General features: G+C 56.7%; 10 protein-coding genes across 10 annotated transcripts; 5 read left to right on the top strand and 5 right to left on the bottom strand.

Moving 5' to 3' along the window:
* Window positions 1-817: 817 nt before the first annotated feature.
* GGTG_03010 (ribose-5-phosphate isomerase) lies at window positions 818-2371 on the top strand. Its single transcript, XM_009220788.1, has 2 exons — window positions 818-1054; window positions 1155-2371. The coding sequence occupies exons 1-2, from the start codon at window positions 828-830 to the stop codon at window positions 2146-2148; spliced, it is 1221 nt and encodes a 406-aa protein (XP_009219052.1). The 5' UTR covers window positions 818-827; the 3' UTR covers window positions 2149-2371.
* GGTG_03009 (Ras-like protein Rab-6A) lies at window positions 2128-4155 on the bottom strand. Its single transcript, XM_009220787.1, has 6 exons — window positions 3724-4155; window positions 3602-3627; window positions 3404-3492; window positions 3182-3311; window positions 2774-3052; window positions 2128-2711 (listed from the first exon to the last, which is right to left on the bottom strand). The coding sequence occupies exons 1-6, from the start codon at window positions 3771-3773 to the stop codon at window positions 2656-2658; spliced, it is 630 nt and encodes a 209-aa protein (XP_009219051.1). The 5' UTR covers window positions 3774-4155; the 3' UTR covers window positions 2128-2655.
* A 311-nt stretch (window positions 4156-4466) lies between these two features.
* Window positions 4467-6862, bottom strand: GGTG_03008 (glutamine-dependent NAD(+) synthetase). The gene is made up of 2 exons (XM_009220786.1): window positions 6821-6862; window positions 4467-6698 (listed from the first exon to the last, which is right to left on the bottom strand). Exon 2 carries the CDS (start codon window positions 6691-6693, stop codon window positions 4546-4548), a length of 2148 nt encoding a protein of 715 aa, XP_009219050.1. The 5' UTR covers window positions 6694-6698; window positions 6821-6862; the 3' UTR covers window positions 4467-4545.
* Window positions 6863-6999: 137 nt separating this feature from the next.
* GGTG_03007 (hypothetical protein) lies at window positions 7000-8814 on the top strand. The gene has a single exon (XM_009220785.1). The coding sequence runs from the start codon at window positions 7198-7200 to the stop codon at window positions 8548-8550; it is 1353 nt and encodes a 450-aa protein (XP_009219049.1). The 5' UTR covers window positions 7000-7197; the 3' UTR covers window positions 8551-8814.
* GGTG_03006 (hypothetical protein) lies at window positions 8591-11693 on the bottom strand. The gene is made up of 8 exons (XM_009220784.1): window positions 11252-11693; window positions 11095-11166; window positions 10466-10999; window positions 10181-10390; window positions 9827-10110; window positions 9495-9716; window positions 9173-9393; window positions 8591-9072 (listed from the first exon to the last, which is right to left on the bottom strand). The coding sequence occupies exons 1-8, from the start codon at window positions 11398-11400 to the stop codon at window positions 8821-8823; spliced, it is 1944 nt and encodes a 647-aa protein (XP_009219048.1). The 5' UTR covers window positions 11401-11693; the 3' UTR covers window positions 8591-8820.
* A 596-nt stretch (window positions 11694-12289) lies between these two features.
* GGTG_03005 (mitochondrial NADH dehydrogenase) lies at window positions 12290-15830 on the top strand. The gene is made up of 2 exons (XM_009220783.1): window positions 12290-14603; window positions 14680-15830. The coding sequence occupies exons 1-2, from the start codon at window positions 12536-12538 to the stop codon at window positions 14694-14696; spliced, it is 2085 nt and encodes a 694-aa protein (XP_009219047.1). The 5' UTR covers window positions 12290-12535; the 3' UTR covers window positions 14697-15830.
* Window positions 14462-17672, bottom strand: GGTG_03004 (uridine kinase). The gene is made up of 10 exons (XM_009220782.1): window positions 16969-17672; window positions 16766-16843; window positions 16580-16629; window positions 16328-16472; window positions 16214-16256; window positions 16066-16151; window positions 15970-15997; window positions 15857-15898; window positions 15546-15777; window positions 14462-15459 (listed from the first exon to the last, which is right to left on the bottom strand). Exons 1-10 carry the CDS (start codon window positions 17140-17142, stop codon window positions 14973-14975), a joined length of 1365 nt encoding a protein of 454 aa, XP_009219046.1. The 5' UTR covers window positions 17143-17672; the 3' UTR covers window positions 14462-14972.
* Window positions 17673-18238: 566 nt separating this feature from the next.
* Window positions 18239-20613, top strand: GGTG_03003 (CTLH domain-containing protein). Its single transcript, XM_009220781.1, has 4 exons — window positions 18239-18650; window positions 18743-18819; window positions 19057-19252; window positions 19451-20613. The coding sequence occupies exons 1-4, from the start codon at window positions 18450-18452 to the stop codon at window positions 19919-19921; spliced, it is 945 nt and encodes a 314-aa protein (XP_009219045.1). The 5' UTR covers window positions 18239-18449; the 3' UTR covers window positions 19922-20613.
* Window positions 20376-21594, bottom strand: GGTG_03002 (hypothetical protein). The gene is made up of 3 exons (XM_009220780.1): window positions 21256-21594; window positions 21054-21164; window positions 20376-20987 (listed from the first exon to the last, which is right to left on the bottom strand). Exons 1-3 carry the CDS (start codon window positions 21453-21455, stop codon window positions 20678-20680), a joined length of 621 nt encoding a protein of 206 aa, XP_009219044.1. The 5' UTR covers window positions 21456-21594; the 3' UTR covers window positions 20376-20677.
* A 65-nt stretch (window positions 21595-21659) lies between these two features.
* Window positions 21660-23188, top strand: GGTG_03001 (mitochondrial F1F0 ATP synthase subunit F). The gene is made up of 5 exons (XM_009220779.1): window positions 21660-21895; window positions 21979-21993; window positions 22236-22386; window positions 22472-22537; window positions 22609-23188. Exons 1-5 carry the CDS (start codon window positions 21848-21850, stop codon window positions 22632-22634), a joined length of 306 nt encoding a protein of 101 aa, XP_009219043.1. The 5' UTR covers window positions 21660-21847; the 3' UTR covers window positions 22635-23188.
* The last annotated feature ends 21 nt before the right edge of the window (window positions 23189-23209 follow it).

The raw sequence follows: 23209 nt of genomic DNA, 5'->3' as shown, positions 1-23209 counted from the left end.
CCGTCATGCGTGTAATTGTCAGCCAATTGGCAAATGCCAATTCCAGATGACGGTCCTGATGCGCGGGCGGCGTTCGGCATCCTGTCGCCCCAAGAGCCAGCCTTCAAACCCCGAATGCAGGTTCACGCCATCCGTCATCTGGACCCCTTTTCCCATCTTCCGGCTCAGGAGCCTCGGCCAACTCGGTTTCTTCCGTTTATCGTTCGGTGGCACCTCCGCAAAGCAGCCGGCTGAACGGCCGCTACTCCGAGAATCCACAGGCCTTGCCCCAGGAGTTGAGTGGCGTACTTTTTTGTTGTTGGGTGTGAAGAAAATATTTGTTGCCAGACAACCTCCCGAAATTCGTCCAACCAGCCCCCTGCTTGAGGTGTTGATTTTGAGCTACTGATGTCTAGTCCACGCCACACTGGGGTAAAGGCAGCTATTCGTAACATATTCTGTATCTTTCCCTTTCAAGTCCGGGATTTGTCCATTCCGCGGGCGTGGCAGCAAGCTTCCATTCCGCCTCATTATTACGTTCTATTCAGGGGCGGCTCGGGGCGGCTCTCGGCCAAATGGCGGCCGTCGCATGCCTGAGCAACGCCCACCAGTCAAGGCGGGGGTTCCCGTGCTGGAGCGTCCATGGGGGTGCCACGTGCTGTAGTGCCATGGAGCCTAGATACATCTCAAACAAAGAGGTATTCAGCAGTCTCCCTTGACAGGCTGGTCATGATAAAATCATCAGCACTGGATGGTGATTAGAGACTGAGCCTCAGGGACTTGTCAGTCGCTGACTCAGCCTGCTTCTTGACGACAGGCCTAGGCGGCCAAGCGCCAATTGAAGTGGCATGTTCATCGGGTGCGATATCACGCTCATGAGTTGCGTGAGGTTTTGTAGGACAAAATATAAAGCGGAAGCTCAGAAATTGCCCGGAGTGTTTTACCTCATCTACAATTCAGAACCAAGATCTCGAATATTCATGCTCGCGTCTTGTTGGCGACACTCCGTCCTAAGGTCTTCGAGGTTTCAAGGACTTGGAGTCATAACCTCCGAAGTAGGCGGCGTCGGCCTGAGGTAAGTTTCTGGTGGTGGAAGAGTTAAGAGGAAGGGAAGAATATTTCAACCTGCCTCTGCCTCTCATCATGAATTGCGGAATTGTCTGACAGCTCGTTAGTTGGAATTCTCATACACGCTGGGAAACACCACAGCAGCTCTGGCCTGCGCCCCGGCGAATATTGCCGCAACGCCACATCGCAACGACGACACCACCACCAGCCCCTAAAATGGCGACTTCGGAGCAGGCCCTGCTCATCGAGATGGCCAAGAAGGCGGCCGCCTACACGGCCGTCAAGGATCACTTCGACCCGCGCTTCGAGCACGTCGGCATCGGCTCGGGCTCGACTGTCGTCTACGTTGTCGAGGCCATCAAGGAGCTGCACCCGGAGGCCTCGGCGCGCATGACCTTCTACACCACGGGCGCCGGGTCGCGCGCGCTGGTGGAGCGCCACGGCCTGCACGTTGGCAGCCTGGCGGCGCTGCCCGCGACCGCGCTGCTCGACGTCTACTTTGACGGCGCCGACGAGGTGGACGAGGACCTGAACCTCATCAAGGGCGGCGGCGCCTGCCTGTGGCAGGAGAAGATCGTGGCCCTGGCTTCGCGCACCTTTGTGTGCGTCGCCGACTACCGCAAGCTCGGCTCGCGCCTGGGCACTGCCTGGAAGCAGGGCATCCCCATCGAGGTTCACCCCATGCGCGTTGGCCGGGTCCTGGCCGCGCTCGCGAGGCTCGGCTCCAGGGACCCCGTCGTCCGCCCGGACCCGGCCGCGCCTCTCGACCCCATGGGCAGGCCCGCCCCGCTCGTGACCGACAACCACATGAACATCATCGACGCCCCCTTCATCCCGCTCGTCCTGCCCTCCCACGACGCCAACGCCGCGGGCGATGGCACGGATGGCATCTGGAGCGTCGAGAAGCTCGCGCGCGCGCTCAAGGACATTGACGGGGTGTGCGAGATAGGCCTGTTCTATGGGTACAGTGGTCTGGATAAGCCCGGCCAGGGCGGCGCACAGAAGCCTGTGGCGGCCTACTTTGGCATGGCCGACGGGAGCGTTCAGGTCCAGAACCAGGGTGCACCGCCCGTTACTATCACAACCAAGGAGGCCGAGTAGAGCGAGCGGGGTGGCAGCCCGAGATGATGGGCAATTTTGAAGTCAAGACCACGATGTAGACGATATCAAACGAGGATACGGCAGATCAACCAGCGCCCACAGATGCATAAAACGAGAAGAAAAGAAGCGGTTATTAAATACTATATTGAACAAAATGCCCACTGTAATGAAAACGAGAGTTAAAAACAGAGAATGAAACCCTCCCCTGTTCGTCAGTCGTGGCCCCATCATTTCATTCTTTTATTATACAACGCTAATGCTGGTAATCGGGCTCCCGTTGGACAAATCGCTATGCTCATGATATCCTGCTGGCTGTTCGATATGAGCCACCTCCTCCTGCAGGGACTGAGCGAGAGAGGCCGCCAAATTGTTGGGCAACTGACAAGGTTAGGAACTGTGTTGTCCACGTCTTGTCCACGTCTTGTCTGCGCGACCGAAAAGCCGACGAGCAGGTGAAGACAAGGATGTGGTGCGCACAGGTGCGCAAGACTTGTGCGTCCCCATCGCTCAGCAAGCACAAGGCTCATTCGCGGCCTGCGTGTTGTTCGATTTGATGTCGATTACTGCAGCCATGTCAGCATGCCGCAGATTCAAAGTAGAGGGCAAAGAAAAGACCGAAACATACTTTGGCTGGTGGCCTGCTGGGCTGCCTCTGTCCCCTCCATGCCGGGCAGAGCAAGCGCTATCCTCTTGAACAGATTCTTGACGTTATGTCCGACCTTGGCGCTGGTCTCGACGAACATCAGGTTGAACTTCTTGGCCTCGTCCTCGCCCTGCTGCGTCGTGACCTGGCGCTTGTCGTTCAGATCCGTCTTGTTGCCCACCAAGACGATGATGACGTCGTTTCCCCTTTCCGCCCGGACATCTTCTATCCATTTCCTCGTGTTTTGGAATGATTTCGCGTCTGTGATGGACAGGCGTAGCCGACCTGGTCAGCCTGCCCGTTTAAATATCGCACTCCGCTGCTGCGGCGTTCTCGGCCGGTGGGGAGGGCAGATTCCCACCTGCAGAGGATATGTCGCTTCCCACTTACTTGATATGTCGTAGACCACCACGGCCACACTGGAATCCCGAATGTATGAGGGGATCAGACTCCTGAATCGCTCCTGACCAGCTGTGTCCCACAGCTGTAGTCGCACAGTTCGGTCCTCCAGGTACATCGTCTACATCACCGTGAGGGCGGGTGTTAGCGGGCGCGATGCTGAAGGAGACGAGGGAGCGGTGTCCTGGTCGCTGTTCGAAGGTGGTTGCTTGCCTTTGACAGGAAGTCGATGCCGATGGTGGCTTGGTACATGTTGTCGAAAGAGTCGTACATGAAGCGCGTGATCAGGGATGTCTTGCCGACTGCAGATACACATTTCTTCTTGTCAGTAACTCGGTCGGTCGGGTGCGGCGGGCACCCGTCGCGGCGTGCGCCGTCGCCCGGGAGCGGGGGAAACATCGGTGTGCGTACCGCTCTGCTCGCCCAAGAACACCAGCCTGTACACAAACCGAGACGTCAGCGATGCCGCTCTCCGCCACTTCCTCGACGGAGGTCGAGGCGGGGTTCCGGGAGATGGGGCGGAGGGTATTTACTTGAATTTCTTCAAGGGGTTGTTGTAGCCGGCGGCTCCTGCTTGAGCCATCTTGTCGTTTGTCGTTGGTTAACCTGGCTGAGGATTGTCGCGGTGTGATCAGGAGGGTATCTGGACTGTTGAATCGGCACAAGCAAGATCGGGGGCAGCGCGGGAACGTGGAGTAAAGGACGAGTTGAGAGAAGGGTCGGCGCCGGATGCGGTCTAGGTTTCTTCTATTCAGGGGTGAACAGCGGTCCAGTATGCGACTGGGGACAAGGGGCCCTGAGGGAACCACTCAGAAGACCAGCGATGGAGCCAAGCCCGAAAGAGGCCAAACAATTGACAGGGTCCAACTTGTGCTTTGTTGAGGATGGAGAGCGGCTGGGCTGGAACTAGAGCGACAGTGGAAGTCTGGATAGAGGTCTATGAAGGATACACGATGTGGCTGGCTATGAAGTGATTTGGGACAGTACCAAGAAAAGTGGCAGCTCCGATTCTTCCACCCCCTCAAAATCAGACGCGCTCGACTTCTTTCCCTCGTCCACTCCAGTCAAAAATAAGGCGTCGACCGCTTGAGTGGCTGTGCGCAATCACATAATCACCACTCTGGGTTCATCCGTCAATCCGACCAATCACGCAGCCCCAAAGGCCAAAGTCGGTAAAAACCTTGGATCCGAGAGGAATCGGGAAATTTTGTCAGGAAAGTGCATTCCTCCACACATCACTGCACCCAAACCAGCCCGGCTGAAAGCGCAAGCAGCGTCGCTGTTGAAGCAAATGTCTTTGAATTTGCTGTCTATGGTCACCACTTCCGTCTCGCTCAACTGAAGACCCCAGGTCGCTAATGTTCCGTTACATGCCCCGCCTTCTTCCCGCTCCCCCTCATCTCCTCCACGTGCCTCCTAATCTTGTTGAACTGCCATGGCCAGTTTACGACGTACAAAAAGGGTCGCAGGTCGTGCCTGTTATCGTCCGGGTTGTATGCCGAGAGATGCACGCTGGGAGTTATGATGGTGGCCTTATGGCGGTTGATGGCATAAAAGCGGTAGAAGAGGAAGACTTTCTCGGCAATCTCGCAAGGGCCGAAGCCCGGACGCTCCTTCCACTGGCTTAGCAGGCGGAGATAGGCAGACCAGGGACCCAGCTTATCAACCTTGCGCAGGATCCCAAAGTCGGAGAGCTCCGAGTAAGTCAACCCCATCTCCTCCTCGTCCGCCTGAACGCCTGCCGAGAGGGGGAGAAGTTCGGCAGAGGGGATGGCCTCGATGAACTCATCCATGATGGGCAGACCCCAGTTGTCCCGAGCCCAGCGCTGGAAGGATTTGGCATCGTTCTTGGAGATGGAGCCTAGGGGCGCAAGATCCGCAGAGCTCGCGTCATACTTTGTGTAGTAGCCCCTCAGGTTCTCGTCGACATTGCCGGACCCCAGCACCAGCAGCGACGCTCCAGCTCTAGGCAGGCCCCTGGCCTGGGTCGACAGTTGGGCGAGCTCGTACGAGACCACGAGCCTGTTCCTGGCTTGAATATTTTGCTTGGCCAGATTCTCGCTGGTCGACCCACCCTCGACCTGGTACTTGGGCTTGAAGCCGTTGAGAGCCTTTTGGATGATGTTCTCGTGCGCATCCACGACTTCGTCCATGTCGATGTCGGTATGATACGCTCCAAGACGCTCGGCCAGCCGCTTAGCCCTCGATCTGGTCTCATCGGAGCTGTTGACAGTGCCCATGTAGCAGGTGTGCAGGAGCCTCGAGACGATCTCCTCGGGACTCTCGGGATTGTAGTCGCTGATGCCCACTACCTTGCGCAGGTCTTGCAGCGTGTTATCCTCTCCCTTCCCGATGGACAAGAGCACCAACTTCGCCATGCCGTAGACGAACAGGGCCACGGAGGAGCTGTCGAGGCCCCCAGACAGGGCGAGGAAGAAGCCGGCGCCTGAGCTGCGGACGAGGTACTGCCACAGGTAGACCGACGTGGCCATCCAGATCTCCTCCATGGGATCTAGGAGCTTGATGGGGACTTCGGTGGCGATGACCTTGTTGTCCGACACGAAGACGTCCTCGCTGGGGCGGGTCAAGAGGATATCACACTCTACGCGTGGGTACTCGGGCTGGCGGGCAGCTTGGATATTGCGGCTAGCGCTGGTGCGGTAGCTGCGGACCCTTTCGAGGTCGACAGTGGCGACGGTAACCTCGACGGGCAGGAGGGAGAATTGGGAGCTCTGGGCCAGGACCTCGCCATTTTGGATGATCATGCTGCTGCCATCGAATAGCATGCGGGCTTCGCCGTCGATGCCCGAGGCGTTTGCGTAGATGTAAAGGCCACCATTGCTCCTGGTGGAGTTGGAGATGAGGTTGAGGCGCCTGCCGAGCTTACGCAGCTCAGCATGGGAGGCGCTCGAGTTCAGTATGATCTCGGCGCCGTTAAGCCCGGTGAAGGTCGAGGGGTTTCGGGGGACAAAGAGCTCCTCGCACGTTTCGCACGAGACGGACGTGTCTGGGGTCTCGAGGATGAAGTCGCCGATAGGTACGGTGCTCTGACCCGTGACGTCCTTGATCACTTGGTGGAGCTTGTGCGTCTCGACCTGGCGCTCCTTGACCCATGCGGTGAAGTGGCGGGGCTCGCGGTACAGGCCGTCGCCGGCAAGCGACTGTTTGGCCCGGATAGCGTAGACCTTGCGGTAGGTGCAGAGGATGCGGCAGTTGTACTGTACGTTTCTGTTCCTCACGCCCATTCCTAGGTCGACGAGGATGTCCTTGCAGACCGGGTTGGCGATGATCTCGGCCAGGACCTCCCAACTGTGCAGCTCCGTGTCGCTCTCAAGGTGGTGGTCGAGACAGCCATAGCCCGGGATCTCGAGCTCAGGGCCTGTACGCAGCGTGGCTCCCTTCTCCTTGGCAATCTTGATGGACTCGAGGATGCGATCGCGGTTTCCCACGAAATCCAGGGGTACACTCGGCAGGGTGGCCGCTGCTACTGTGATAAACGTCATGACCTCTGGATGATTGGTATTGTAAAAGGAGGGGTGCCGGCTTGGCAGGTCAGCAGAGATATTTCCAAGGACCTGTCTGCCTGTCCTTTTCGAGGTAGTTGGGCAGAAGGAAACCAGAAGAACTTGCACTACTCATGTTTGATCCTTATATCACGGCTCGCCCACCACCGAAAACACCGCAGACCTTAAAGTGAGAGTCATCAAGGGACTTTGAGGAGAGAGCTCGGGAAGGTGGGGCAGCGTGGATAAAGATAAGGCGCTGAAACCTCCATAATCTTGCCTTATCGCCATTGGAGCGACAGGGGTAGAATTTTTGTCTTCCCCGCCAAAAGTTTTTTTGGAGACTCCGCCGGCGACCGCCGGCAGGGACCAAAGCCAAACTTGACAGTATCGCCAACCTCGATTCGTCCTCACGGGACATCATCAACGCAGCACTACCCTGACTGCTGCGCCACCGCACTTTGCCTACCACGAACACGTTGGCTCCGAGAGCAGCTTGCAACAATGCCCGCAATCGGGCCCGTCTCAGCCGCCGCAGCAGCACCGCAACAGTACAAACAGCCGTCGCGAAAGGGCAAAAAGGCATGGAGGAAGCACGTCGACGTTTCCGAGGTCGAGAAGGGACTTGAGAAGCGGAACGAGGAGATCATTCATGGAGGCGTCTACAAAGAGCGACCATCGGAGGCTCTCTTCACCGTAGACACTGTCGGGGACGCCTCCATCCCCAAGAAGTTCCCCAAGGCCATAAAGAAGACGCTGAAGGCCGACGAGATCATCGCTGCTCGGTCCGCCGTCCCTGCCGTCTCGTCTCGAAAGCGGCCGTTAGACAGCAAGGTTACGGACGGCGTGTTGCCGGTTAAGCGCGCCCGTAAGGACTATGTGTCGCAGAAGGAGCTGCACCGCCTGCGCAATGTCGCCAACGGCCACCACGAATCGACCATCGTCGTCGCTGATGCCCTATATGACCCCTGGGCTGTCGCTGAGGCGCCTACCACTGGCCCGATCGTGGCCGCGAAGAAGAGCGAAGAGCAGGAACTCGAGTTCGTGCCCAAGCCGCAAAAGGCCAAGGCCCCCGAGACGCTGAGGCGCCAGCCCCTGTCGCTGGCCGCCAACGGCAAGCCGGTGCCCGCGGTGCCAAAACCCCAGGGTGGATACAGCTATAACCCGCTCTTCACCGACTACGTCGATCGCTACAACGAGGAAGGCGCCAAGGCGGTCGAGGCGGAGAAGCAGCGGCTCGAGGCGGAGGCGGCAGAGCAGGCCAAGGCGGAGGCTGTCGCGCGGTCCGCTGCCGAGGCCGAGGCCGCCGAGGCGCGTGCCGACATGTCCGAGTGGGAGGAGGACGAGTCAGCGTGGGAAGGGTTCACGAGCGGCGGGGAGGACGCGGCGCCCAAGGCCAAGAAGCGCGCCGAGCGCAAGACGCAGGCGCAGCGCAACAGGATAAAGCGGCGCAAGGAAGAGGAGCGTCGGCTTAAGGAGAAGGCGGCACAGAAGCTCAAGAACATACAGCAGGCGCAGATCAAGGAGCTTGCAACAGAGGTGGCGGAGCGCGAGGAGGCGGCCGCTCTGGCCAGGATCGAGATGAGCGACGATAGCGAAGAGGGCGACGACAGCGAGCTCAGGAGGCGCCAGCTGGGCAAGTTCAGGCTGCCCGAAAAGGACCTCGAGCTTGTTCTACCCGACGAGCTGCAAGACTCGCTAAGGCTGCTCAAACCCGAGGGTAACTTGCTCAAGGACAGATACCGCAGCTTGGTGGTCCGCGGAAGAGTGGAAGCCAGGAGGAGGATACCATTCCACAAGCAGGGCAAGAGCAAGTTGACCGAGAAGTGGTCCCACAAGGACTTCCACTTAGAGTGAGAGTCCGGCTTGCTGTTTTCACTGTTGCGCGATAATAAAAGTCGACATGGCTCATTCTTTCAACACCTGCACGTGTAGCTTTGATGTCTCCCTGTATAAATCTGCCTTTCGGTTTACCGCCGTAGCGTCCTGAGAAGAGATTCCCGATCTCGAGAATTCCTGAACCACCTATCTGACACTCCTTGATAACCGGCTATCCGAGCCCATCCCTTCCTAGACAAAAGAAAACGCTCGATATTGAAGCAAAAGTCCCACTAGTACCGCGCCTCTTCAGAACCAATTCGTTGGAGGCGACATGGAGCTGAGGTTGGCCAGAATCAAATCATGATCCCCACCCCAGTTCGACAGCGATTCCGGTGTTATGGGGTTCTGCCCCGGAACCTGCTGTTGGGCCTGCCGCGAAAACTCGCAACCTTCCTCGGCCCGCACCGGATCCATGAGCATGTCGAGCCTGAGCGAGAACTCGCACTCCTTCTCAGAGGGTTGGAACGCAGCAGGCTCCGCCTTCCATGTGGCCAGCATCTTTGCGTGCCCAGCCAACGTGCATTAGCCAACGTGTTTGGAGCAACTACTCCGCGGCTTCGTCCACAGCGGATGGTCGTTCACCATGGGCGAGACTCACCGAGGATGCGCTGGCAAACAGTCCGCGCAGCTGCCAGAACGAATCCTGCTTGACCGACCCGTCCGGCAGGTACGTAAGCAGAGACGCCATTTTGTTCTCCGACGCGATCAGATAGGGCCCAATGTTGGTGAGCTCGCCGCGGAAGGCCAAGTCTAAGCTGCCCATCCCTTGGAGCGTGTTGACACGGCCGAGGATCATGATGGCGTAGAGATGTCGCCCGACTGCGTGGTCCAAAATCAGCTCTGGACGCCATGAAAGAAAACTGATATTGCATTAAAATCGACAAAAGGAGTTCTTTTTTTTTTTTTTTTGGATAACCTACCATCTCCAAGGTTGAGCATCTTGATGATATGATCCGGAAACGCCATGAACTCGTTCAGGAAGACGTGGCAGGCGCGGACACAGGAGACGATGAGTTCTGCCCGGTAAGTAGAAACGCACCAGTCGCAACAAGCCACTCCCTTACGGTCGTGCCCCGGTGGCGTATTCAAGCTGATTTCGGTGATGTAGATGGGCATGTAGAGGAAGCTCATCTTGACGAAGGCTGTGCGCAACCCAACATGTGTGCGGTTAGCAAGGTCGCACTATTAAGACCCAGATCCACATAGTTGGGCAAGGGTTTTTGTTGAAGGACAAAAAGTAGAAGAAACTCACGGTTGTCCAATAGCTCTGGTGGCGTGGAGTCCTTGAGGAGCGACAGTTTTTGTTCAAAGACCTTCGACATGGAGTGGATTTTCCAGCCATCCATTTGATCCATACCATCAGGATCGCAGTACCGGAAAACAGTCTCCACTTCCTCAATGAATTGCTGCAGTCGAATGAAATGCAAGAGGACATCATCGGAAGGAGACTTCTCGAGACTAGCGACAAGCTTGCTGGCTTCGTCGATCCGTTTGCTGTGCTTGAGCGGGTGTGGTTTTTTCATCGCTCTCGAGATGCTACAGGAAAGGACTAGAGTCAGAAGTGTTGTCAGAAAATAAGGTATCCGTGAGCCGGCCACCAACGTACCAGTTGGAGATGAGGTAACAGTGGAGATACGCTCGTATCCGCTCCAGATCGTCCCAGAACTGAGGGTTACTTTCGCGCCCGCTCCTTTGCTGCGAGTTCATTTCGTGGATCTGGGACAGTGCTGGGAGACCCAATTCAAGCGCCATGGTCGCAGCGACTTGTGACATCTGGTACATTTGATGAATGTGAGGACGGGAGGCGTGATGATGCCTAGGAGAGTGCAAACATGTCAGTCACATAAGTCCAGCGACCAGACTTTAAAGGATGCTGGCGGGCGATTCTCACCACACGCAGAACATGGTTATCCCCTGGATGATGTCGATGCTTTTATGACCAGCCACGATGACGTTCTGCGCGACGAACTGCCGAAACTCGTCAATCAGCCTCTCCTGCAGAGGATCGTCGACCTCGGTGACGGCCATGATGGCGAGCAGCATGCACGGCCGCTCGCGCCGAAGATATTCGAACGACATGTGCGGGGCCAGCACAACGAAGGGCATAGCCAGGTCGCGGTCCTTGAAGGCAGCCAAGAGACTCTCGCCCACCGCAAGCGAGATGATGCCTTTGCTGAATACGTCGTGCGTCGATGACACAGGCTCCACAGACGTGGCCTGCGAGGAGCTGAAGTCGGAATCCGGGAAGATCATATTGACTGGCAGATGCTCAGGGAGCGGGGGCACGGCCACATCCTCGCAGATAGGTGGGTTCAGGGGTAGCACATCCACCACCGACTTGGGTATCTCTGCCGCTGCGTTCCGGGCAGCGATGAGGGCGATCAAGTTGTCGATCTTGTCCTCAACATCCTTGACCCGGGTGCGACTGAGGAGCGTTGATAACTGGTTAGCATGCACAGGTATACATGTGCACTTTCACAATATAAATGATATAAATGTATCGGGACGAGGACAGCCTACGTTGCGTGTCTGGCGCGCTTGGGGCGAGCGAGGGCCTCTTCAAAGACACAGTCCAGCCCATGACTAGAGCATCTGGACACGCCCAAGCAAGCAGCTCAAGGTCAGCCAAAATAAAATCAGACAGTCCGCAGGCTCGGGGTCAAGTGGACAAACCAACCTTTGACAGCAGCTTGGGCGCTGTGGAGCCGACGTATCGAGGATGCAGCGCGCTTTCAAAGCCCGGCAGGCCTCACACGAACGACGCAAGGTCCCGGTCCGGAGTCTGCTGGCTTCGGAGGCCGGGGTTTCAAAAACGGAAGTGTCCATCCGGGTTGGGCTGAAGTCTAGCGGGCAGGTCTTCTGGGGCCCCCAGGGCTGATTGAGCTCTGCGAGCGAAATCCAACTGGGATAATGTCGAGTTGACGATCAGTGTTGCTGAAGTTTACAAATGCTCAAAGTGGAATCAAAGTCTCGAGCTTGTTGAGGAGTAGTATCTGTCAAGTTACGGAATATCGAGAGAGTAGTGCAGAGCATCCCATCTGTCCGCAGTGTAAGTCGAAGTGGGCGACCCCTACAACATTCGGAGTTGCGGCGTGACATTTTGACTCCGAGATTCCGGAACCCTTGCCCAAGCGTCGAATTCCGACGCGTGGATCACCGACGCTTACGCCCACCGAGTGTGGCCGGAATTTCATGTGCTGACATATGCTACGAGGATCCAGCGCCTCGACAACGACATAAACTGCAGCGCCCCGCATATGTTACGCCAAAGAAGTGATTCGAGGTGATCTGAGAGGACTGCCTGTCGTCAGGGCCGCAGGGAAATAAAAATGTATTTGGATCAGGGGTTAATGGAGCAAGGTTAACGGGTGTCTCAAAGGTATCCCAATCAGCACCCACTCACCAAGCTGACACTTGCCCGTGTGTACCAATATTAAAAGCACCCGGGTCATGATGAAGATCGAATGACATTTGATGCGGGCGTCAATATGTTTGCAATATCGGCAAGCTAACCGGCCTCTGTGGAGGAAGAGATGAGTCTCGATTGAGCACGGGCCAATTTGGCCACCAAGCACATTTCGTAGGACCCGGCCCTACGGGCATTAGCCTAGCCTAGAACAAAACACCACCCACCTATCTGGCCACTCGATTTACGGCGCCAACTTGGATCAGTGTCAGCTGCACCCCCGTTGGCCGCTCCCCTGGGTCGTCTCCATCGTTCCCGCACTAGACCCACAATGACGCAGCACAGCACTTCGGCGAGGGCGGCGCCGCCAACTTGAATGTGCGTCGCGACAGCTCTTCGTACCAACAAATAACTCAGCAAGCAAAGATCAATTCTGTGCTTCTGTGGCATTCCCGACCTTCCATGGGCACACCCGCCCGTGAATTAGCCACCGCGATGCCCCTTTCGCTCTTCATCGGCCAACCTGTCGTGATCTGAGCCTTGAACGCGCCTGCGATGCTTCCAGCCAGAGTCCAGACCCAGGCACTGCGAGCCTGGGCCAGGCCAGCTCCGATCCCACGCCACTGCGCGCTTCCCAGAGCCTATCTTGCTCACCCGCGATCCCCCGCTGGCTCGCCGAGGGCTGCATCGCAGAAGACAACCGAGCCCAAGGCGACCGGCGACAGTGCTCCCCGCTCGCCCAGGCGCTTTGCGCTGATCGCCAACCGTCCATTCATCCGACACCTGTCTGGCAGCCCGCTACCGCAGACAAAATCGAAAGTCCTCAACTTTACATACCGCGCGGCGGCCTGGCTCGGAAGCTCCATCGCATTCGTCGGTCTCGGCGTCGTTGGCTTCTTCGTCTATGACGCCTCGACCTACAAGGAGGCGGCCAACAACGCCGAGATCTGTGTCCCGCAATCTGCTCTTAACCCTCGACGCGGAGGGCCCAAAAATCTGCCAATCCTCGACGCCTATCTAGACGACCATGAGAGCGAAGCCACCAAAAGCCACTTGGGCAAACCCAAGCTGGTGATTCTAGGTGGTGGATGGGGGAGCGTCGCGATCCTCAAGGAACTGAATCCGGATGATTACAATGTCACGCTCATCTCCCCCACCAATTACTTCCTCTTCACCCCGATGCTCCCATCCGCGACGGTGGGCACACTTGAGCTGAAATCGCTCGTCGAGCCCATCAGGAGAATCCTTCACAGGGTGCGGGGCCATTTCCTCAGAGCCAACGCCGAGGATGTCGACTTCTCTCACAAGCTGGTCGAGGTCTCTCAAAAGGATGCCTCTGGTAGGGAGGTCAGATTCTACGTGCCCTACGACAAGCTAGTGATCGGGGTCGGGTCCAGCACCAATCCACATGGCGTCAAGGGGCTTGAGAATTGTTATTTTCTCAAGGACATCCGTGACGCGCGCAAGATCCGGAACCAAGTTGTGCACAACCTGGAATTGGCTAGTCTTCCCACCACGTCAGATGAGGAGCGCCGGCGCCTTTTGAGTTTCGTCATCAGCGGAGGAGGGCCAACAGGCGTGGAGTTCGCCGCCGAACTATGTGACCTGCTGAACGAGGACCTAACACTACACTTTCCCAAGCTCCTCCGTAATCAGATCTCGGTGCATCTCATTCAGTCGAGGTCTCACGTGCTCAACACATATGACGAGAAAATCTCCAAGTACGCCGAGGAGCGCTTCGCCAGGGACCAGATCAAGGTCTTGACCAACTCCAGGGTCAGCGAGGTCAAGCCAGACAGCATCATTTTCACGCAAAAGGGTCCAGGCGGCGAGCTCATCACCAAAGAGCTACCCATGGGCTTCTGTCTGTGGTCAACAGGTGTGTCACAGACTGAGTTTTCCAAGACAGTGTCGGCCCGGCTGGGCGAGAGCCAGCAAAACAGGCACGCGCTGGAAACAGACAGCCACTTGCGCGTGAACGGGACACCACTGGGTGACGTGTATGCCATCGGTGACTGCAGCACCGTGCAAAACAATGTGGCCGACCACATAGTAAAGTTTCTCCGTGGATATGCCTGGAAGCATGGCCGCGATCCCGAGACTCTGGAGCTGCAGTTCAGCGACTGGCGCAACGTTGCGGCAGATGTCAAGAGGCGCTTCCCGCAGGCCGCCACCCACTTAAAGCGGCTCGACAAGCTCTTTGCCGAGTTTGACAGAGACCAGAGCGGGACTCTCGATTTTGGCGAGCTTAGGGAGCTCATGCGACAGATCGATTCCAAGCTCACGTCTCTGCCAGCCACGGCCCAGCGCGCGCATCAACAAGGCCAGTACCTCGCGCACAAGCTGAACAAGCTCGCAAGGGCCGCGCCGGGCCTGCAAGCTAACGATATCAGGGACGCCGATATCGATGCGGCAGTGTATAAAGCCTTCGAGTACAAGCACCTCGGCAGCCTTGCTTACATTGGAAACTCGGCCGTCTTTGATTTGGGCGACGGTTGGAGCCTCGCGGGCGGGGTCTGGGCTATGTACGCGTGGCGCAGTATATACTTTTCCCAAAGTGTCAGTTTCCGGACCCGACTGCTCTTGGCCATGGACTGGCTCAAGCGTGGCCTGTTTGGCCGTGGTAAGTTTTCTGAGTGCCGCAGAATCAGTCTTTACGAAATGCGTGCTTCGAGAGCATTGGCTAACCAATCAAACAGACCTGATGGCCTACTAATGTTACACATATCATGAGAACGTGGATGGCCGCCATCCAAGCCGCTCAGAGAAGCTTTTCGAGATGGTGGAATGACTAAGATCGGAGACTCAGGAACCTAGAAAGAGACCTGTGCTATCCGTATGCTAGAGCCAGAGTCCTACCTGTACTTTTACCATCACTTTCTGGTCCCCCGAGCGTTGCAATTTCGCGTCCTGTGCCCCTTGCTCATGAGAGGTCATTCTTAGAAATACCATTGGCTACGCATTTGCCCCCGGAAGTTTCCACAGCTGCCCTTCAGCACCTGAAATACCTCTTCTCGATCCACCTCTCCTCAATGTCATTCACTAGCTTGCACACGACCACGGTGATGTCGGGGAACACGGTCGTCAGGCGGTGCAGGCCCATGCGGCCGGCCGAGTAGGTGGCGAGCACGATGCGGTCCTGGGGCACGCCGTGGTCGAGCAGGACCTGGACGGCCATGAGGGCGGAGCCGCCCGACGACATGTGGGCGTCGAGCAGCAGCACGTTGCTGCAGCGCGAGTCGATGTCGCGCGGCAGCTTCTGGTACTTGAGCTCGGGCTCCCCCGTGCGCACGTTGGACTCGATGACGACGTGGCCCATCCGGCAGTCCGGGATGACGCGCTTCAGGCCCGTCTCGAGCGCCGCGCCGCCGCGCTCCAGCACGATGGCGCTCACGTCGCCCCGCGCCCGGAGGCCCCGGTACGTGTGGCCCTGCGGCGTGGTGACGCTGGCCTCTTGGAACATGACGTTTTCGAGGGCGCTAGCGTGGGAGGTGGGTTTCCTTTGTCGTCAGTGGACTGGCCGATGAGTAACCGGCGTAGTCACGCATCCCTTCCAAGAACTCACCGCTCGATCAGCAGAGTCGATATGCGGTCAAAGTAGAAGATGAACTCCTCGCTCGGTGTATCGATGTCGTGCAGGATGGTGTCCATGCCACGCATCTGCGGAGTCTGTTCGAGAAACACAACTCTGTCTGAGAGTGGTGACGCTTGGGACTCGAGCTCGAGTCTAGTCAGGGCAGCGCGGTGCTGCTTGGATTTCTCCAAGAGCTTCTGCTCGACATACTGGACCACCACGGCTATTATTTCGAGAAGATATGTATGTTAGGGATGAGTAGCTCGAAGGACAAATCGTATCACAGGGTTTCCTTGACTGACTGATGGCGACTGTGTTCTCGATGCCTCTTGGAAGAATGATGTCTGTTTTTTTTTTGTTTGGAAAGGTCAGCAAGACTCTACCAAGGAGGCGTAGCGTTTGTCTTTAGCCTCACCTGCCACTTTACGTTGCGGATCGACAAACTGCAGACGTCAGGGTCCCTTTGTTAGACCACATCCTCAACGTGGACTTTATCGCGCCAATCACTCACCTTCTCAAAGTTGGGCTTCACGAAGCTCAGCCACTGCTTGAGAATTCCCTCGACATCTCTGCCTCGATCCCTGACGTCCCGGATAACTGGCGCATTTGATGTGAGCAAGCTGTCACAAATATGCACGTCCGCCAAGTGACAAACTCACCTCGTCGACTGAGGCAAACATCTGCGTCTTCCTCGCAGAATACCTTTGCGTCAATGAGCATCACGTCTTAGCTGAGGGAGCCTATTGAAGGTCGAGCCTTTTGCTGGAACTAACCTTCATATCCATCAGCTCCAGAACCCTGGGGTCGTACAGTGCGAAGATGCCTTCCAAGATCAGAACATGAGGGGAGTATATCGGCGTGGTCTGTTCGAGTCGCCGGTGTTGCTGGAAGGAGTAGACGGGTATTTCTGCCCGTTTACTATTGGCCAGGACATATTAGCTACCGCAGAGTCTGTTGAAGCCAGCCGGTGAGGCGAGCTGTATCATGAGACCTGGTGATTGTCACGAGCTGTGTGAGGTACCTACCCGGCCTTGAGATCACGTAGAGAGTGGACAAGAGCATCGAAATCAATCGCCTGTGGCGGGCAGTTCACATACGTTAGCCCGCCATATCGGGGACCTTGACTTAGAAGGCGAGCAGCAGAATGCCGGCATGGCCCAGCAACAAAAGTCTCGGCAAAAACGAAGTAAAAGGAGGAGGAATTGACTTGCATCGGGAGCGTCAAAGTCGTACTCGTTTGCGAACGCCTTCTTCAGGGCCTCTTCGCTCGGCGTCTTGTAGTAGGAATCCTGCGTTTGGCGTGACACGGGCTTGTGTAAGCCGAGGATGCGGACGGCAAGGCTGCCCAAGACGGAACCAATCAATGCCTCGGAGCGGTATCTCGACGCGGGCACACGAGAAGAGGCCGCTTTACCATGGACAGGATCACAACCCAGGGCAGGTTCAGCTTCTTGACAATCGCATCCGACACGCTCGACTTGCCCGAGCCCGAGCTGCCCGCAATCCCGATAATGCTCACGTCGGCCCATGGCGGCGCGTAGTGGTGCCGAGTCTTGATGGTGGAATTGGTCGCCGCGGTGTCCTCCATGTTGGGCGACGGCGGGCCGGCGCTGGGTGTCCTAGCGGGGGTCGGTCGTGTCCAGAGCAAGGAGGAGGACGGGACGAATAATTCAGGACAGAGTCAGAGCACATACGGCGATGAAGAAGCGACGAGAGGATATGCAATTCAGATAGATAGGTAGGTAGGTAGGTTATGCGAAGGCTGAGCGACTTGGCACGCGGCACGAGGGACAAGGTGAGCGCTGGCTGTGGAGGTGGGGGAGAAAAGTGTCGGACAGCCCGCAGCATGAGCCAAAAGTGCCCGCTTCAGCGTGGCTGTCTCGTACCCCAAATGCTCCAAGGAATGCTCGGTGGTCTAACCATCAACAGGCCGCCGGGTTCGCAATCGTGTCCATGTAGGACCTTTCAGACCAAGACCGCTTATCACCTGCGGACACGTCCTCCCGTCAGCGTTGGTGACGGCCGCCTTGAGTTTACACTCCTCAGCTTCAGGTCGTGGCTCACGTGCCTGCATGTTGGGTGGTTTGGACGAGTTGAGCGTGGGGCATATCCCACCACATATTTCAGTCCACCCACCCCGCCACTGCTCCACGAGCAGGTACAGATCACAAGAGATGAGTTAGCAACCCTCAGGGCTATGCTTAGACAGTGTATTTAGTATGTTTCCGACTTATCCTACGATATCAAATCACGGAGCAGTTTACACACCGATTCGGGGTGCCACAAGAAGTTGTCCCCACTACTTATCTATCCTTTAGCTTCACAAAGACAGAATCCCAGCGACAGAGAGTGCAAAGGGACTTTCCCAGTGACAAACTCGAAAAGTACCAATGTTTCCACATTAGCCCCTCAACCTGGTAGGTTCGCTAGTACTGATAGTAAGTATTGCACACGTAGCCATTTCGCTTTCTTGTCACCTTGTCGACTTGGAGGAAATACTGCCCGGCGCACACGTCATCCCGTCGTCTCAGGCTAGGTCCTCTGAAGACTGTGGGTCTGTAGGTTGGAGTTTAGCATAGCCACCACCGCCACTAGCAGCCCTTGAACAAAGCTCCATCGCGGTGTGGCCGGTGCGTATCCAGAGTGGGGCGATGGGGGGAAAAAGGCCGACCGAGGACTTCAAAGCTAAATTTCTTCGCATCCTCATACTTCTTTCTTCCTCTCCGTTCTTCATTTTTTTTCTTCACCTTTCAACTAGTGGCTTAGCACCGTCGCGAACCAGCAAGCCATTCTTTTCAAGATACCCTAACCTGCCCACCTCTGGAGGCGCCGCGGCTCTTTGTTTCCTTTTGTTTCCCCATACAATTGTGAGCTCGAGGCCGTGGCGCGCGCTTCATGTCAAGGCCGCTGCCTTGGGGTGAGCTCAACTCCATCGCGGACACCGACCCGGCGCTGCTGAACTACATCACGAGCTACTTCCGTCAGAGGGCAGCCTTGCGCCGCCTTGGCCTGCCATATCCGTCTCTGCAGGAGGGCGAGGAAGTGCCTGACTTGCCCGCCCGTGGTGCGCGGAGCACCCAGCAGCCAACCAAAATGGTACGCACTTACCCCAGTCCAGCAATGTCCAAGCGGTCCTGTCGCGCCGTCGCGAGCTGGCTCGAGCTTACATCGCTCCCTTCACAATACAGACATCAACTACTTCCACCGCTACACCGGTGAAGCATTCATTTGATGCCAGGGTTGCCGCCGTTCGCTTTCCCAAAAGGTATGTCTTGTTTGGCTCACTGTCCCCATCCTCACTCAACCCTACCCGTCACTCGCCTTCCCCTCTTCCACCTTTCCACCTCGCAATATGATGATCAAAAAAATGGGAATCTCTCTGAGAAGCATCATGCGGATTGACACATCGTGTCCAAGCGTTCTGATATTGCAACTTCATTTGCCATTTGCATCAAAGCCGTCGGCCCCGAGTGGAAGGCAGTAGCTAACTGTTTTCATCTAGCGATATCAATGCCGTGATTCTTGACTACCTGACCTTGGAGGGCTACCCCATGGCTGCTGCAAATTTTGCCAAGGAAGCAAACATTCCTGCCCAGCAGGACGATGCTTCTATCATGGCGAGGCACGAGATCCAGAACCACATTCACAAAGGCAGCATCAAGGCCGCCATAGAGGGCCTGAACGACCTTGACCCTGAGGTATGCAGATGCGCTCCTATCTCATGACCCTCTTCTCACTTTGCGATGATTAAAAAACTTTATCATGCACCACGCATATGGCCTATGTGCCAGTGATGAATAACACCACACTGAAAATCCTGAGCAACCACCCTCTACCTTAACCTATGTTTGGCAACATTTTTCTGTTCACGAACAATGCTAACTGGAGAGGTTCAGATCCTGGGCAAAAACCCCCCGTTGCACTTTGCTCTTCTTCGCCTTCAGCTTGTCGAACTCATTCGGTCCTCCAACGGCGATGACATTGCTGATGCGGTCACATTTGCTCAGGAGCAACTGGGGCCGCGGGCACCGGCAAGCAAAGAGTTCACTGAGGATCTCGAGCTGACCATGTCCCTGCTCTTTTTCTCACGCGATAATGTTCCACCTGGGGTGCGGCGTCTTCTGCATCCGGATCTTCGGAGAGAAGTCGCCGACAGTGTCAACAAGGCAATCTTGGCCCAGCAGAGTCAGCGATGCATGACTGCAATAAGCGAGCTTCTTAAGCTGCGAGCCTGGACTGAGAACACCGCCAGGCTTCGCAAGATCGAACTGCCCAGCCGCCTAGACCTTGGCCTCAACTGCGACGACGGCGACATGGCTGATGATCGGCTGCATGAGAACGGACACGAGCCAATGGTGACGACATGACCGCCGCGGCTGTCGAAACCTAGTCTCAACTCCTGGTCTACGTGTCGCATGAGGAGGCGTCTCGCGCAATCGAGTGATTGTGACTAGGCTTGTCTATCGTGGTGTGCTCCGTTATTCACATTCATATGGAGACCCGAGCGTCGCAGCTTTGTGGGTTTTCCGTTTCTTTTTATCCTCGTTTTAATCCAGGCGGCGTAACAGAGCAGCACCCCCTTTTGACGGCGAACAAGGCTTGTTTCTTTCTCGGCTTCAAGGGGGGATAAACGAACAAATACACAAGCAGGGCTGCAAGTGTGGTCTCATTCAATTTTGTCTTGATAGTGTATAGCACTGTTGGTTGCGTGCTGTGCGTTGCTTTCAAATAGTCATGCTCGGGTCTGGCCGAGTGCGCCGGCGTTTCGAGTGGTTCCTGGAGTTTGTAGAAGGAGTGCTCCGTTGGGCAAGTGGGTGAGAGGTATTGATGATGGGAATGAGCAATGTTTATGAATAGCAATACTTCCTGAACTCATTTATTCCCCACCACCATATGTTTTAAGCATGACTGTTTATGTTCGGGGGCATAAAGGCCTGGTGATGTGACGGAAGGTAGGTTAGGGCCAGGGAAGCCAATTGCACGCGTATAAATGTACCCGCTATATACACAACAGCACAGCGATTGCCTTCGCTGATCCAGCGTCTTGCTGACCAACGCCATCCTGTTTGCCGTTTTCTCTGCGCGGCCATGCCCCCCTGCAAGTCCATTGTCCACTCCCTTACTTATTTCGTGCGGATATGCTTCAGCTTCTTGTCTGTGTACAGGAAGTTGTTGGCATAGGCCTTGGGTGTGATCTTCCGCACGTTGGGCTCCTGAACAAAGTACTCGTAGCCCTGCTTCTCGGCGAAGGCAATGGCATCCTCCTTGGACTTGAAGTACATGTGTGTTCCCTGCATAAAGTCTGCCGAGGATTGCCAACCCATCAGGGGGTTCTCCCAGCGGTGGCCCTTTTCTAGCACGTCCCAGTCCATTCGCCATTGGCGCAGGCCGTGTCTTCCGGACTGCGTCGCCGGCTTCGAAGGCTTGTAGATGCTGTTTTCGGTTGCGCACTGTTAGCCCGCGGGGTCGATAGCCTCCATTGGGACATGATCGCCTTACCGAGCCGTCCGGGCCTGCAGCTCCATTGGAGCACCGGACATGACCGAAGCGGGGAGGACGTCGGTCTGCTCGCTGCCGTCCTGGACTTGCCTAGGAACGGGGGTGAAGGTGCTGCTCGCGTGCATTCCATCTGGTCAATGTCGTGTTCCCCCAGCAGGTGGGCGCACAGATCCGGCAAGAGCCGGAGGGGGGGTTCCCTCACGAGGTAGCCTTGTCGAATTGAGCCGCGTAGTCGGGCTGGTTCGGCCTCACGACGGCGGGGGCGGCGGTTTGCTTGACGGGGGCGATGGTGCCCTCGCTGCGGCGGCCGGTGGTCATGACGGAGGAGAGGGCGGGCCGCGCCTGGGACGCGCTCCTGAGCGCGCGGGCGGCTGCAGCCGACGACGACCTGAGGGAAGCCATGACTGATCGGATGCAGCTCTCGACGTGGGCGAGTTTCCGGTTCAAGTGAAAGCTGGGGTTCGCTGCGTGCCCCCCCTGTTTTGGCGGTTTCTTCTTTGCGATGGGAAGCTTCAATTCAAGGCTGGGCCGACGTTGGCTGAAAATCGGGGCGGGCTCCACCGCGACGAGGCAGCGTCACATGATTGGCCGCTCGGCGGAAAGAATCGCAGCAAAGCTCTGCCGCCCGAGTTTAGGCCTCACGGTCTTGGAATCCCTCGCAAAACCCCCGTTTTTCAATCAACGACGACAGCAACGCAATTGACCGTTCGATCGCAGCAACCCGGCCGATCGAGCTCGCACCCACGACTGCTGCACCTCCTCGCCCATTGAACCCGGTCGCCCGCTCGCCCAAGATGAGCTACGTCACTCGCCGGGCGCTCTCAACGCTCATCCCGCCCAAGGCACGTTTGCCTCCGTTGGTCCGAAGTGCCCGCCGTGGTAACGACGAATAATGCTAACAGTCAAGTTCTCGTCGGGTCAACAGGTCGCTTCTCCGAGCGTAAGTCCAACCACGCACACATCACTGATTCCGGTCTCGGTGGGGGGCAAAACGACGGCGGCAGGGAGGCGCGGCACGGCCATCCTGAGAAGCTGCAGCGCTGTTGGCAGGCATTGGCGCGCCGGACGGGCACCGGGATAACGGCAAACCCGGCTGCGCATCGTAAAAGCCGCGTGTGGCGGCCACTGCCGGACCCTACATCTCGGATTGAGGGCTAACGCGCGGGATCACAAACCGTCCAGGCCATCGGCGCTGCCCCCGACGCCCTGCGCATGCAGCGCGTCGTAAAGTTCTACGAGAAGCTGCCCCGGGGCCCCGCCCCTGAGGTCAAGCCTACGGGCATCCTTGGAAAGTACCAGCACAAGCACTTCGGGAAGAACCCGTCTGCGAAGCGTATGCGTCCCCTGACCTTCTGGCCTTGATTCCTCATTGTCATTATAGGCCGAGAGCTGGGGAGACTGACCTATGTATCCCGCAGCCATCATCCATGCCATCGTTTTCCTGGTCGGCATTGGTTATGCGCAGAACTACTACTTCCACCTGCGTGAGTTCCCCTTTCAGCCCCCCCACTGCTGTGGCAATGCGATTTCGACACTAATGTGGTTCTACAACCAGGCCACCACAAGAACAACCCTCACTAAGCTTGTTCCAAGCCTTGGTGAATTTGTAGCCAAGGTTGCCATTTGTACATAACATGGATATGAGAGCGAGGTGAAGGCATCTAGCATAAGCTGGTACTCTGGTCTATACCAGACTTGCCTTTGTCCCTAGAGGAGACCGGGTTCCCGTGCGAATGAACTGTGAGCAGTATTCCGAGCACATGCCACTGGTTCATCTGTGCCTGTGATATTACTACCAGCCCGGGCGATATATTGCGGTTGCTATAAGCTACGGCCGGCTTGTTTGCATGCTCATCATATGCTGTGCTCTGCTGTGCTGTTCTCATGTAAACGGGTGTTGCGGTGGGCATTGTACCCATGCTGAGACAGGCTTTGATCGGGAAAACAGAAAATGCAACTTGGGTTGTTTGCCCTCGCTTTCGGGGACCTGGAGCATGTTGCCTGTGCGAAACTGTGCGTACACATCTCACGTTTCTGGAACCTGTTGCGTGCAGCTTGCTGTTACGTCCTCGGCCCTACCCCACCAGGATATGCTAGATTGAACAGAAGCCTCGTTATGGCCATATGGTGTTATGACCACATGGTGCTTATGATGA

This window comes from Gaeumannomyces tritici, assembly GCF_000145635.1.
Source record: "Gaeumannomyces tritici R3-111a-1 unplaced genomic scaffold supercont2.2, whole genome shotgun sequence".
NCBI classification, from domain to species: Eukaryota; Fungi; Ascomycota; class Sordariomycetes; order Magnaporthales; family Magnaporthaceae; genus Gaeumannomyces; species Gaeumannomyces tritici.
The sequence above is the reverse complement of the archived record's forward strand: the minus strand, read 5'-3'. Positions and strand labels throughout refer to the sequence as shown.